General features: G+C 40.3%; 1 protein-coding gene across 18 annotated transcripts in view; it reads right to left on the bottom strand.

The window, feature by feature from the left end:
* Window positions 1–15,169, bottom strand: part of LOC108045988 (dystrophin) — a 153,623-nt gene that overhangs the window by 67,981 nt on the left and 70,473 nt on the right. The window contains exon 1 of one of the 18 annotated variants that reach the window (XM_017125514.2): window positions 7,955–10,647. The exons of 16 other annotated variants lie outside the window; for them this stretch is intronic. In XM_017125514.2, coding sequence (XP_016981003.2) covers window positions 7,955–10,546 — 2,592 coding nt within the window. In that variant the 5' untranslated portion in view covers window positions 10,547–10,647. Of the gene's footprint in view, window positions 1–7,954; window positions 10,648–15,169 lie in introns of those variants that run through there. One more of the 18 variants, XM_017125515.2, reaches the window with a different exon arrangement.

Below are 15,169 nucleotides of genomic sequence, written 5' to 3'. Positions count from 1 at the left end.
CCTGGCAGCCATGTCCCAGTCCATATCCCCACCTCCAGGCCCCGCTCCCCATTCGCGTCCTTGTGATGTGGCCGTGTCATTGCCTCGGCATGCTGATAAAAATTTTTAACAAACTTTGAGTTAACGACAGAACCACTCTTCCGAGCTACGAAGTATGTGTGTATGCTGGCCGTTATCCTCCATCCCCATGAGCAGTTTGAAAAATGACCAAACACTATTAGCTTTCTGTCGGAAAGCAGCAGCAGCCACAAAAAAAAATAATACGTGAAAGCAATACAACGTCTAAAATATTAGTTGCAACATTTTTCGTGTCATAAAACTTTATTTTGTTGGGGACAACAAAGAAGACAACAAAATAGTACAAAAAAAATGGCTATAAATTGTATCTGAGTTAGCGAAATATCATGAGAAAAATACATTAAACGGAAAAATGCATATTTATGGTGACGGAAAAGCGAATGACATTCCTTGGCAGAAAAATAAATAGCAGTCAGTTAGGAAAATGCGAAAAGGATCTAATTCAAGCTAAAACTTTTAATTTATTCTAATCAGAAAAAACTGTCGACTTCTAACTTTGTATGCCACTCACACAGATTTCATTCAATCAAAACTGGCCTTTTCCCTATCAAGTCAATGTTTACCTTTAATATCCGCTTGGCAAATCGAATTCCTCTTTTTGCCACATAACAACAACTGCGGAGAAACAATGCCAAAGACTTAGTGAGCTTTTCCCTTTTGCCCAGCTCTGTTTTGTTTGTTTCTTTTTTCCAATTTTCCACACAATCGAGCACGAGACAAAGACAATGACAACACATGGAAACTATGTGACAACTATTCCACAGATGTCACCCCAGAAAAGAGGAGAACCGGAACAGCGGATCCCCAAATCCAGTTGCCATAAATAAGGAGACTTTTCAACACATTAAACACAATAAATCCCAAAAAAACAGAAGCGAGAACGCGTCTGCTGAAAACAGTTCGTTGACAAATGTCAACAATGGGCGCCGCACAGATTGACAAAGGAAAATGGTCAGTGGGCGTTGGTGGGTTGTGGGTGGTGGGTGCCCTCCAGGAAAATGCATCAAAGCCCAGAGAGTAATTGAGTGACGATTGTTGTTGCTGTTGAGACAAAGCCGCAGCACATTCGCCAGCATTAGCGGGGATTGCAATTATCCTTGTGCCTTCTGTGTCTGCGTTTGCATTCCTGTGACAAAAGCTCAAAAGTGGGCAGTAAGTACGATTTACAGTCAGGCTTCCATGTCATGTAAAAAAATATAACGACTATTTATAGTCATTCCACTTTTCAGATTTCCATCTTTTTTTAAATTATGTTCTCATTATAGCTAAGTAAATCTTTTTAAATCAGTTAAACATTTTTAGAATTTTTTTTGAAAGATTTAATTTCAAGGGAAGTATATTTCGATTTCTTAAATATTAAATATAAAATATATTTATATATGTTATATAAACTTTCATAAATATAAAATATATTTATATATGTTATATAAACTATATTAAATAGACCTCGCTAAATCTAATATTTGTATGTCCGCTAGAGACTTTAATTACATTAACAAGTTACCAAAAAAAATTTGACTTAAGTAAACTATACTATATAAAGGCACTCTTAGCTGAAATTATGACGGGTAGAAAAAGAAGCGGCCTTAACATCTGGTATTTGTCTCACTCCTTCTCTAAATACACTCGACCGCTATTTTGACTTTGATGCAGTGCACTCGGGAAAAGTCAAGTTTTTCTTTCTCTTTCTCCATCTGTTTGTTCTGCTCTTTCTCTCTTTTATGCCTACTAATAATACTTAAAGTGTCAACATTGCACCGACTTAAAGCGCCATAAGCCCCTGATCGAAAAATAGGATAAAACCCATAGTCATCGTCCAAGTGAAAGTTGGTCTTAAGTGAAATTGACATTTAGGCCGTAAATTGCACATCGATGCAAATTGTGCTTCCTCTATTTTGCGAGTTTTTCGTTCAATTGAATTCAACTCTTGTCATCATGCAACCCAATTTTATTCCTGACTCCTGTTCACATGTGACTGGATGAAAAACATGCAAGGAAGCAATTTCTTTTTCCACCCATTTTCCATTTTCTTTTCGTTATTTTTCTTTTGTTCAGTTCTGGCTTGCACAATTCAATTTGGCAAAAATGTAATCGATGCTAAGATGTGCAACGAAAACAAGTCATGGAAAATATAAGGTTCCGTTTCTCTTGTTTGAGAGGCGGTGGGCGTTGCATTTGCATGCAAAATAGGAGTTTGTCGTGTTTTCTGGTGGGGAAAATTCAAATAAGAGGCGGTAACAGAATTAAATGGCACTAAATGTATAAAAAATTCTCTTTTGCACTGATGACGGATATGTTTGTACAAGTTTTGCTCAGGAGTAAGCCGAAGTGAAAAGCAAAATTGTTAGATAAAGAGATAGATAAAGAGATAGATAAACATAACATAGCTGAAATTTAAGTATATAAATAATAAGTAATGTAGAACCTTGAAAAATAAATTTTTTTCACAGAGTTCTCTCACCATGCTTCGGTTTCCGATTTCTGACTTCATTAATTTCCGTGGAACATTTCTCTTAATTATAGTGCAGACTAACGTGCACACATCATTAACATCCTGGCAAGAGAGACCGAGTGCCCAAAAGGAATGCCAACGGAATCTTGTTATACCCTTGTAGAGGGTATTATAATTTCAGTTAAAAGTTTGTCACGCAGTGAAGGGCACATTTCTGTCCCTATAAAGTATATATAATCTTGATCAGAATTACCAGGCGGGTCGATCTAGCCGGCTATCACTACTATATCATATAGCTTCCATAGGAAACGGGATAAACCGATTTTTAACAATTTCAGAAATAAGGTTTTAAGGTTTAAGCTATAAATGGGAAAATAAAAGGCAATCTACACTTTCGGTGTTTTAAATAACAATTATTTTTACGATTGTAGACAAACGGTTACGAATTTATAAAAGTCAGTCGAATTTATCATAAAGCTTCTAAAGGAACGATCGAAAATTATATCGGAATATCGTCCATATTCATTTTAAATCAAAATTTAAAATATTTTTGTGCAGCAGCTACAAGGGTATATAAACTTCGGCTTGCCAAAGTTTGTTTTCTTTCTTGTTATTTTTTCCTCTCGAATTCGTTTGCAATCAATCAAAACCGATGCGATCAACGTTCCGCAGCCAAATACATATTTTTTTATAAAGCTATGTGAGTTCTTTTCACCGCAGTTAATGGCGGTTCCATTCAAATATGCGGAGTGCGAGAACCGCAAACGAGTTGCGGTCTTTTGCACTTTTAAAATTGGAGGCAGACGTGGCCAAGGTAACATTAAAGTAATTGCTTGCAATTTGATTTCATCAACCACACAGGGGAGCCAACGAAGTTACAGCATTAAAACAGAAACTCTGATCTCGGCTCCCATTGTCTGTCGGCTGAATATTCGCATTAATGAAGCTGCCATTCAAACAAACAATCTGGGCGAAAAAAAGGGAAAATCTGCTGAATTTGAGGCAAGTGCAGGGCCATTCAATACAAAATTGATCTGTTGCATATGCTCAAAAAGCGAGTTGGGGGTGGCTGAACAAATTGCGAAAACGGCGAATGCATTCCGTTTACGGCGAGCAGTTTTTCAGATTTTTTCGCCAACCTTTTTTCCTTTTTTGTTGTATCCATTTTCCGACAGCATTTGCATAGCACTCGCCCTTACCTCCCGGCATCCGTCCATTTTCTTGCAGCAATTTCCATTGCAGCCATGTTAACCCAGTTGCACCTGAAAAACGCCCCGAAGTTTGTTAGTTTGTTTGCCGGCGTTGCTGCTGCTGCCAGAGAAAATATGTCAAAAATCAGCAGGGAAAAAATGGAAAAGACAAGGATCTGCCTTCGATTGCCTGCAGCTTCCATAAAAAGAAGTAGGGAGAAGGAGAGAGAAGTGCAAAGAGGGAGAGGAAAGATAGCTACGCATATGCACTTTGTTGTGTATTGCATATGACGCCCTGTCAGAGGCGCCTGAAAGTATGCAAACAGTTTCGTTTCTTCTCCTGTCGGCTTAGATCTCTTCGCTTTGTTTTTGAAAAGGGAACTAAAAAACATTTAAAAAAGGAAATTGTTTACTCTAAGGTAAACTTGCTACTTTTGATAGTTTTCTTTTGTTTTCAATCAAAACTGAAGTTAATCTCAGCTTAATCTTTGAATTGCTTTCTGTTTTCAAAGGCGATTTGGAAAAATAAGAATATTTCTGAGCATTCAAGGTTTATACTTCTTTTTGGCACTTTCTTAAAGCAATGTTAGCATATATGAATAACATGTGTGCAATATTTACATCGAAGTTGTATCTATTTCTGTACAATGGTTTTGCCTGACAAATTCATTTTCAATGCTAAAGACAATAATCTTGTGTGAGATATTGAATAAACTCTTGAAATTAAAATACGTTTCTAGCACTTTGCCATACTCAAATTAAAATAAAAGTGGCGTAACTTTTTAAAATTAATTTCCAGTATTCACTGGGGTCCTCCTGAAAAAGTTGATTCAATTTCACTTGATTAAGCCGCCTGCTTTTCGGCGGCTTAACGCTGTCTCCTGTCTCCCTTTCTCCCTTCCTGGACTGCATTTCGCAGGACTTTTCTGCCCGTAAGTAATGAAGTGCTTTAAATATTAAAACCAATTTACGCGACAACATACGCGTGTTATGACGCTTGTTACCAGGACTTTTGTTGGCCGCTTTTGCTGCCACTGTTTTTTTTTGCTGTTGAGCGACCAAAAGGGAAGCAGCTGACATATTTCCATGGGTTCATGGTCCGTGGTCCGGTGTTCGGTGTCCTCGTCCAGGACCTGTGTCCTGGTAAACTTTTGCAATTAATCAAGATAGGCTGGCCGGCGGAATGAACATCGCAATTTACATGGATCCCAACATATGGCAGACTCTCTTTCTCCTTCGCACGGGACTGTTTCCCTCCCTCTCTTACGCCTGAGTGCCACGCCCCTCCCCTGGGAGATTCCTAGGTGTATGTGTTTGTGTGGGCGACAAAGATTAATAATAATAACTGCGACTAGCCCAGCGGTTGGTCAGCAAGTGGCATAATCATGATTTATGACATGCAATTAATAAGCGACACGGTCAAGGGGGCGGAGCTGTGGCAAGGGGCGTGGCAGTCGGGCATTCGGGCAAACAAGGCGTTGAGCCTCCAATTGAAAGCTGTTGACAATGGCAATTCCACCATCCCCACCGCCCCATTTTATCACCTGAGCCTCGTTTTCAGCACTTCACAATTGCAATTATTTTAAGCACGCACTTTGATGGTTACTTTTGCGGTTTTTAATCAAATAGTGAAAAACTACACTTTCCAGCATTTCAATCATTGTCTAATTGACTGAAAATGCAAAACATTTAGAGGAAGTTATTGAATATAGTTTTAAGGAGAGCGGTCTTTAGTCAAAAATGTCAATTTTCAATTATGATTTATTGGTTGTTCAGTTATAGTAAGCAATTATTAAAATATAGTTTTTATACCAATTTACATCCGCGATAAAATATGTAAACTCAGGACATAATAGGCTGTATAATAGCAATAGAAATAGCTATTAGCAGACTCAACCAACTGTAACTAACAATTATTATTAATTCAACCCGCCCAGTTATTTTTGTTTTAAATTATTTTACGTTGAGCCCAAACAAATTGGCTTATCGCCAACCATGTTGTCCAGTGTAATTAACCGCAATGTCCGTTATAGTAATTAAAAAGTTATTTTTTGGGCTTTCACGCCTCTGCAAACAATGCACACACCCACAGCCACGGAAATAAATGCACACAATAACATTAAAGGCCACAAAATTGCATTTGTTAATTGCGCCGAGGCTAAAAGTGAATTCCGTGTCCTGGCAAAGGGAGTCCTTCTGGTGTATAATACCCGCTGCGCCGTTGTACGCGGAGCTAATTAAAATAAATGTCATTCGGCCAGGGCTGTCGATAGTCGAATGACCAAAATGCTGTGGGCCCGCTCGACGTCGCGTTGATTTTGCACTTCATTTGCTAAACAAAATTGTGGAAATCGTGCCGAGGGTTGGAAAGGGTGGGGAAAACTGGGGGGCGGAAGCACTGTTGCAGAAATAATTACTTTGTAATGCAAATTGTAAATTGTGAATTGTTGTGTATGCAGTGGAAATGCAATTACTTCAGTCCTGTGTAATTGTTTGCAATAGCATTATGAGTAGCATACTTTTCGGCAGCATAGAGTGTGTTTCATGGATGGCATTAAACTTTTATTGTTTGCGTTTTGTGTTGGCAAAACACAAATACGAATGTAATTTGCCTAGTTGAAATAAACAGGCGAACCTCGGGCTATAGAATTGTTTGCCCGAAATTGTCTTCAATAAATAGCAATTTATTCACTTCTAATATTTAGCAGAAAAACAGAAAATATGCTTTAATTTTTAATTGGCCATTTCCATTTATGGGGCAGGTAATTTCATAGCTAATTGAATGAAATGTACTAAAGAATTTAAGACAAAGTGCCTTTTCAAATAACCATGGCATTGCAATCTAATGTTAGGTGTTTTATTTCTATCTTTATTTATTTCTTCTTTTTAATAAAAACATCACCTTAATTTATGGATTTTAACTATTATATATGGCAAAAACGATTAAAGAAATGTTGTTTTAAAACATATTTAAAGTATTCATTTGGAAGCCCAAATCAAAAGCTCTCGATTTCCGCAACGCAACATGCTAAGTAGATTTCCACCTTTGTTCGGCGAACCCATCAGTGAAGACATATAAAGTCGGTTCTGCCAGTTCATGCATCCCCAAGGATCCAAAGGACTCCCAAACACGTTCGCACATAAACATTTACACTCGCACACCTCTCGCCAGACCGCATAAATTTAAATTAGGCCCGAAGCCCAGAAAAGGCAATGAGCGATAAGCCCACACCGAGATCTTCGTGCCAGACAAAACCCACAATTAGAACTAGTTCCCATTTGTCATTAGCAATATTGTTTTATGTTAGGCAGAAGGACACAAATACTGAACCTGAAAGGACGAAGGAAAAGGTGTTATTAAGTCAACAGACATTTCCGCCTCAATCTCACACGGGATCTGATTAATTTAGCATATTAGCTGGCAGAATGAGAAGGCAGTGGGGAAAGCCACGATATGCCCTATGATTATCTACATTTGGGAATTTTCCTGACTCGTCTCACTTGATTACTTCTACATCTCAGCCTGTGTGCGTGTGTCAAGTTTTATGGCCTCTATGCCACCAAGAAATTGTTGATTAAAATTTCAATTTTGGCCTGCCCGAGATTAGTTTACTTGCTGAGCAAAATGACTTTGTAGTTTATTAAAATTAATTGGTTCTGAGCAAATTTGGTGAAAATTGATGGGAATTGATCCACGCCCCCACTCTCGTAAGTTTAACTTTCTGGGTCATTAACTGATTTGATGGCTTTTAGCCGTAAAGAGCGGGAACCGAAAGACTTTTGGGCAGCCGGAGATAAGCGCATTGACCCGGACTTGGTCATTCCGATGATGATGAATTATGTAAGGCAATAAAACCGTATCTGGTGTACATTTGCTTTTACAGCCGGGCCAGCAAGGGGGTTCTTAAATTAATTCGAAAACATGCTCTACTTACTCATTAAGAAGCGATTTTGTGAGAGTACATACCTGCAAGAGAAACAAGGATTTTAAATAAGTAAAATAAATGTAAGGAAATGTTTTGTAAGGGAATTTTGAGAATTAAATTACACCTGCTGCTGACAGTTTTTGGATTAATGATGATGTATCAGATATCAGAATCATATCTTTCTAACCCTTTAAACTTATAAAAATCTGTATTTGTAAAATAAGTAGTAAGATACTTATTAATAAAACAATCAAATAGTTAACTTATAAAATATTAATCAATTAAGCGACCATTGATCACTCACTCACCTGACTCAACCGATCCTGGCTATCGATAATGTCGATGAACAACCTCATTCGGTCGTCAAGGATCTGGAATCCGTTTCTCGGCTGCAGGAGGAGATTCTGGACCGCTTCCCGGATACTCCCCGGAGTTGTGCTACACGAACTGCTGTCATCGCTGGCGAAACCGTTCTGCAACTGTTGCTGCTGGTGTTGCTGATGGGGTAATTGTTGTTGCTGGTGCGTTTGATGTTGCTGCTGCAACTTCAGCTGCAGCGAGTGCTGTCGCAGGGCCTCCGAGCACTTGCGCAAATAGTCGTAGGAACCTTTCGATTTGTACTTATCGGCCATCGCCTGAAAACTGTCCAATATCTCATTGAAATCGGTGATCATGGGTGCCGTCGAGGGTGTGGTGGTGGCACTCGAGGGCGTGGTCACCGATCCCAGCGAACTGTTCGATTTGCTCATCACCATCTGTTGCAATTTCGGGGAGGTGCTGTACGGTGAGCTGGTTATTACCCGGAGTTCTGTGGTCAGCGAACTGTTGCCATTGGCAGCCAGGTTTTTCAGACTACTGCTGCTGGCCGAACTGGGAACTGCCTTGCTGGGACTCAGGGCCTGTAGGTCCTCGCTCATGAGTCTCAGATTGTCGGAGATTTGGTGGAAACTCTCGGAGGTCACCAGAGAATGTTCCCTCTGCTCCAGCTTACCATTGGTGCTGCTGGGTATAATGCTGCTCTTGGGTCTTCGCCGGGTGGGTAAGCCATTGGTTTGATTATTGGCCACTACTCCCCCAGCAGAGGCAGCCACGCCCACTACTCCTCCACCGGGCGTACCCGAAGTAACATCTGGCATTTGCAGGGGCTTCGATATAAACGAGTCCAGCGTCTGGGAGCTTGTCATCTTGGGTTTGTCCGCATTTTCAGGTATTTTATTGGCGCGTATTGCATCGAGGAATTGTCGCAGCTGATCCGAGGGCGTGGGTGTGGCTTCCGGCTCTGATTTGGCAGATGGAATTGGTGCCACTGAACTCGCATCCGAACCATTCCGTTTCAAGGTTGACGTGGGCTTCAGCACATCCTCGGGCATATGTTGCTGGTACTCCTGTCGCATGCTGCTCCTTATGTTGTCCAGAAAAAGTCGCAGTTGATTGGAAGGCGTTTGGGCCTCATTCGCTTGACTGGTGGAGAGTGAGGCCAGTGATTTGCTAACAATCTCCGGGGAAATCATATTGGGCTGGAAGTTGTTATTGCTGTTGCCGGCGGTACCATTATTGCAGGATGTTGGCGTCAGCAGGTTGAGATTCGTCTGACTTTGCTTGGCCAGTTGCTGTTGTCTTTTGAGCTCCGATAGTAACTTGGCTTGTTCCGAGTACTTTCTCACACTTTCTGTTATGGTTCTCAGCTGTTCCGAGTAGGCCCTTAGCTGGTGTTCCAGATAAGCCTGATCCGGTGCAGGTGCAGCATAGCTCATGGGCCTGCCCTGCTCGTTTTTGACGCCATTCTCCGCTTCCTGACTGCCATGAAAACTGATGGAATGTCGCATGGTGTTTACCTGGCTGCCTGCCGGACTCATTAGCATATTGTCCGCACTGCTACTTTTCTTGGGACTCTTTTGGCGGCTTAGAGTTCCGTTGTTATTACCATTTCCATTGGGAAAGCGCCTTAGGGGTATGGGTGGTGCCTCGGCTTGAAGTGACCCATTGAATCGATCCAAGCTTCTGGGTCTCTGGGTTCCATTGCCATTGATTTGGCCATTTATGCCCGTCTGTTGCTGCTGTTGCTGCTGCTGCAGTGGTGGCCTGGGCGTGCTCTGCGATCTCCGTGGCACCACCGGAGCCACAGTGCCTTTTCGATGCAGTGGTACCGGCGGTGCAGGCTGTCCATTTGTGGGACTTTGCCTATACTGCTGGAATAATGCCGCATACAAGGTCTCCTTGTCGCCGCCATTTGCTGTTGCTGCTGCCGCTGTGACGGCGTTGCGTAACTGTTGCTGCTGGCGTGAAAGCTGCAATAATCGCTGCTGTTGCTGGGCATTATAGTCCACAAAACTGGAGGCAGGTGCCGCGCCCACTGCGATGCTATGAGGACGTGGCTTTAGACCGAGCAATCTCGACGGCTCCGCATATTCGGGCATTTCATAATTGCCAGAACTAGTGGATGTTGCTGGTGGCACAGCAGATATTGCTGCCGGCACACTGGGAGCAACTTCTGTGGGCGAAGGACTATTGAGGAAGGGATTGTTGCCTTTGAGAGCGATCGGTTGAGCTGCTCCTGGCAGTCCGGAACTGGGCAACATGCTGGTCAGCTGGGGCGGTGGACCCGGAGAACTTTGTAACGCTTGTTGCTGCAATTGCTGTTGCTGCTGGGTGCTACCTGGATACAATAGCGATTCACTGATGTGCAAGTCCAGTTCGTGGGCGTTGGGCTTCGCGTAAATGGGATTTGTTCGTGCAGGGGGCGTGGCAGCCGCTGGATAGCCGGTAATGCGAAAACCATTCATATTGCTCGCTGCCTGCTGCTGATGTTGTTGTTGCTGCTGGTAATTTTGGTGTTGCTGTTGCTGCTGCTGATGTTGCTGTTGCTGTTGCGCAATCTTGGCCGTTATTGTCGTGGTCATGGCGCATTTGTTTCCTTTGACCCGGCCATGAACTCTTCGTTAGCCAATCAAACCATCAATCAATCAATCACTCAGTTGGCTGCACTACGAGGTGCAATTAGTTAAGATTTACTTTAAATAAACTAGACACGCACGGGGAATGTTAAAATGTATTACTCTTTTGAAGTATTTAAAACGCTTAGAGTCTTTAATTTTCAAATGTTTGTTTTTTATATTATTTTTTTTTTTTTTCTTCAGAGGCTTTTTGTGTTTTATTTTCGTGTTATACATTAGTTGAATTAAGTGCTCATTTTCATTATTATTTTGGAGAGTGGAACAAATTTCATTCTAAGATGTATTCCCATTTCAAATAACATTATATTTCCATAGAAATCATTAATAACCTCTCATTTCAAACTGCTATCCAGCAAATAATTTTATTGAATGGGGAATATATTATGCAAATTGGATCGACTCAATATATATATTATATATATATTTAACATGAAAATAATAACCGAGAAATATGTTCAATACAAATGTCAGAGGATTTGCATTGTCCAAATGCAAATTGCCATTTCGCATTAGCCAAGGCAAATATCAACAAGGACTCCTGAAGGCTAAAGTGAAGGGTAAAGGGAAAGCTACGAAAATCCAACCGAATTTACCAAGAATTTCGCCAACAGAAAATGTTTGAAAACTTAAATTTTAGTTCCTGCGGTTGCTTTGACAAAACTATTTACGACAATGTGTGTGTGGAAAGGAGTGACCCCTAACCTCTTTCCTTCTTTCCCTTCAAAGTGCCAACAGCAGGGAAAACAATGGAATGGAAAGCATTTACACGCTTTAGAGCGTAAATACGCCATAAAGGGAAATGAGCGACAATGATACCCGGGAAGGGAGTGCGGTTGTGTGTGGCTTAGAACTCGGCACAAACATAAATATTTAATAAAAAATGCGCATAAATTATAAAACACAAATTCGAGCTGAAATAAGAAAAACCAGCAAATGAATGCGGCCGATGGGAAAATGGTTCGGGAAAGCGGAAAGGATGGCTGAAACAAGCCATAAGGGAAATACGCGCGAACATGTAACAAAATGCACATATGAAAATGGAGATAAAGCGAGGAAAAACAGAGGAAGAGTGAGTTACATGTGCCGAGTGGGTAGATTAATTTACGTGGTGACTGTATTTGCACTGGCCAAAATTCGTAAAGCTTAATCTCATCCTATTGCTTTCAGAATTCAAGGAATGTAATTTGTTACACAGATAAAAATAACCCAACATCTAAAACCAAACCAGCATAATTTCCATAAGGAGTTAAACGGTATTTAATGACAAAAAAGTGAAATTAAATTGCCTTGAATATATTTAAATTTTTTTTTGTAAATGCCAATGTGTTTTATCAAATTTTTTCTACGGTCCTTATTTACTAATGAAATGTAAATAGTGAGTGGCACTTCATCTCTAGTTGACATAATATCAATCAATTCTGCATAAACTAATGCAATTTAGGCCAACTCAATAAACATTGTCAACCGAAAGACAAACACTCGTGTCATCGGCATAACTCTGCAATCAATTAAAATCAAACGGCAATTTGACAATTATTCTATTAAGAACCTGCCATTGATGTCCTTGTTTAAAACGCAACCAGCTAGGTGTTTTGGAATTTAGTGCAAATTAATTTGCTAATGTGCGAAATAATTTGGAAGTAAAAGCAAACAAAAAGGGGACATTTTTCGAGCTGTGTAAACACCGGGAAGAAGCTGCACCGTGATGCACTTTGTCAACTCGTCATGCTACGTGCTCAGCTGTCTGAACTCGGGGTCCTGGGATTCCCTGTCCCTCCGGTTTGTGGTTTATGACTAGCTGGAGAGACAGAGAAAGAGACAGAGCGGAGAAAGCGAGAGACTTCTTCACATGGATTGTGTGTCAGTGTGCTAGGACGGCGAAGGGTTTATGAGGATGAGGGGATGAGGGGCGGATGGCAAAAGTAACTTGTATCAACACTTTAGCACATGCATAGCAAACTGAAGAGACCCACTTTGCACACACATATGGGCACTGAGAGAAAATTAGTGTGGCTGGCCAGAAAACTATTCATTCAAACCCACTCATTGTACATTTTGATCACACCAGGATGAAAAGATATCTGATCTATAAACAAGAAAGGAAAACTAACTTCGGGCGGAGCCGAAGTTGATATACCCTTGCAGAATATTATGTACATTATATTCTCCAAAATTATTCATATGATGCATTCTTAATACTCATAAAATATCCCAACTTCCTAACTTTAAAAACACCAAAGTTATGGCATTTCCAATCGTTCAGTTATATGGCTGCTATAGGATATAGTCGGCCGATCCTTATGAAATTTGATAGATCGGATTGATTGGCCAAAAATAAAACCCATAGAAAATCCTAACTTAACAAACACCAAAGTTATGGCATTTCCGATCAATCAGTTATATGGCGGCTATAGGATATAGTCGGCCGATCCTTATGACATTTGGTAGGTCGGATTGATTGGCCAAATATAAAACCCATAGAAAATCCCAACTTCCTAACTTTATAGAAAATCTTAGCTTCCTCACTTTACAAACATCAAAGTTATGGCATTTCCGATCAATCAGTTATATGGCAGCTATAGGATATAGTCGGCCGATCCCGGCCGTTCCGACTTATATACTGGGTGCAAAGGAAAGAAGGGTGTGTGCAAAGTTTCAATTCGATATCTTTAAAACTGAGAGACTAGTTCGCGTAGAAACAGACAGACGGACAGACGGACATGGCTATATCAACTCAGGAGGTGATTCTGATCAAGAATATATATACTTTATAGGGTCGGAGATGTCTTCTTCACTGCGTTGCACACTTTTGACCAAAATTATAATACCCTCTGCAAGGGTATAAAAATACTTAAATCAGATAAAACTTAAACGTCTTTGAAATAACCTATTAAGTAGCAAAATATAATTAAAAACATTAAAGTCTTCCATTCCAAAACAACATTATCTCACAAGAAGTCTAGAAATCTTTTAAGAGGTGGCTTTTGAAATATTTCTTCACTTTATTTGAAGTTTAAGAATGTAACTATAAAAGGTTTATATTGCTGCACACTTTTATACACAATTAAAAGTTATTCGACAACTCCTTTGATTTAAGTATCAAATAAGATTATTTGAATTTTTGCGTGAAAAAAAAACATTTTTAAGAATTTAAATGTTGCTTATAATTTCACTTGGCGGTTTTTCCCTCAGTGCAGACCCACCTGCTGACCCTGTTGGAGCATTGCACCCTGCAGCAGCACAGGGCACACAAAATGCCAGCCATCGTCTTGACATATTTGGGTTAGATTTGCCTGCTCTCGCTCATTAGGAATTCCAACTAAATTCTGGCCGTCTTCCTCTGCGTTTCTCTGCTAATGAACTTAACTCTAGAAGGCTCCCAACGGCTGACAGACAGCAGAGAAGTTTTCGGTTTGTTTGTGTAAGTTTTAAATTAATGGCAGCATATTTACTTGCGGCCCAAGCAAAAGGGGAACACAGCTGCAGCTGACCAGAGCGACTTGAAAATAGATTAACAAAAATTAATGTTATGCTCGGTTTTCAGTCCTCTCATGCGGAATCAGGTCCTGGGCCCTGGAAATTAAATAAGATGTCCTGTCACTGTCACGAACTCTGTGTTCTGTTTGCCAGCAGTGGGTTTGAGTGTGTGGCTGATAGATCTTCCGGGTTTTCCTTATCTCCCCTTCTGTTTTTCGGGGAATTTGATTTAATTTGTGGCAACGAGTGTCTTGAGCTAGGGCCAAATTTCTATCTGTTCTTTGCCATTATTTGTTTGCATTGTTGTTCGTGGTTTGTTTAGATAGCGAGTTCTGAGTTGGCAAAGATAAATAGCCGAAAGCCAGTCTTTCAAATAAATATTCTTTTAATTATTACATCTTTAATTTTTCCTCCTTTATTATTCCATTTGCTAATAACATTTAGAAAACATATTTTTGACAACATCTTTGTGATGAGAATAAGAAGCATAACTTCTTAAATTCTTTTTTAAGCTTTTTTAAAATCGTCTTCAGTACTTGTTCCTAACCAGATGAATAATTTAATTTTCGAATTGCCAGCGGTAACAAGTGCGCTAATAAAACTCGCCATAAATTAATTAAAAGACAACAAATTACCCAGACACATGCTGATGAGAAAACCTCATTCAATGATTTTCAATTAGTGCTGAAACCTAATCAAACTAGCAGCAGCAAAGTCTGACCACAAGGCGGTTGCTCGATAAAAGGGATATGGGAAAAAGCAAGGGGAAATAGGAGTGTAAACCAAATCCGCAAAGCTGGGCCAAACTTTCGTTTAAAAGAAAAAACGATCGACTAAGTGGAAAACCGAGAAAAAAACAAAAGGAGCTAAAAGTGAATCCGCCGCATTCAAAAGTGAAAAGCTGCAAGAGCAACACAGGCAAACAGCGATAACAAATGAACAGGGGAAGGAGCAAGGACTCGGAGCTAGGAAAAAAGGAAAAAGGACACTGTACTTGTACTACACGCCAAGGGCCAGGCTCAAACACTAAGCAAATAGACATGATAAATTAAAAAAGCAGAAAGCAAAGCAGCACAAGCGAAAAAAGGAATG

The sequence above is a fragment of the Drosophila rhopaloa genome, unplaced genomic scaffold (genome assembly GCF_018152115.1).
Source record: "Drosophila rhopaloa isolate 14029-0021.01 unplaced genomic scaffold, ASM1815211v1 contig_155, whole genome shotgun sequence".
Taxonomy (NCBI): Eukaryota; Metazoa; Arthropoda; class Insecta; order Diptera; family Drosophilidae; genus Drosophila; species Drosophila rhopaloa.
Note: the sequence above shows the minus strand (reverse complement) of the source record. Positions and strands in the feature narration are given on the sequence as shown.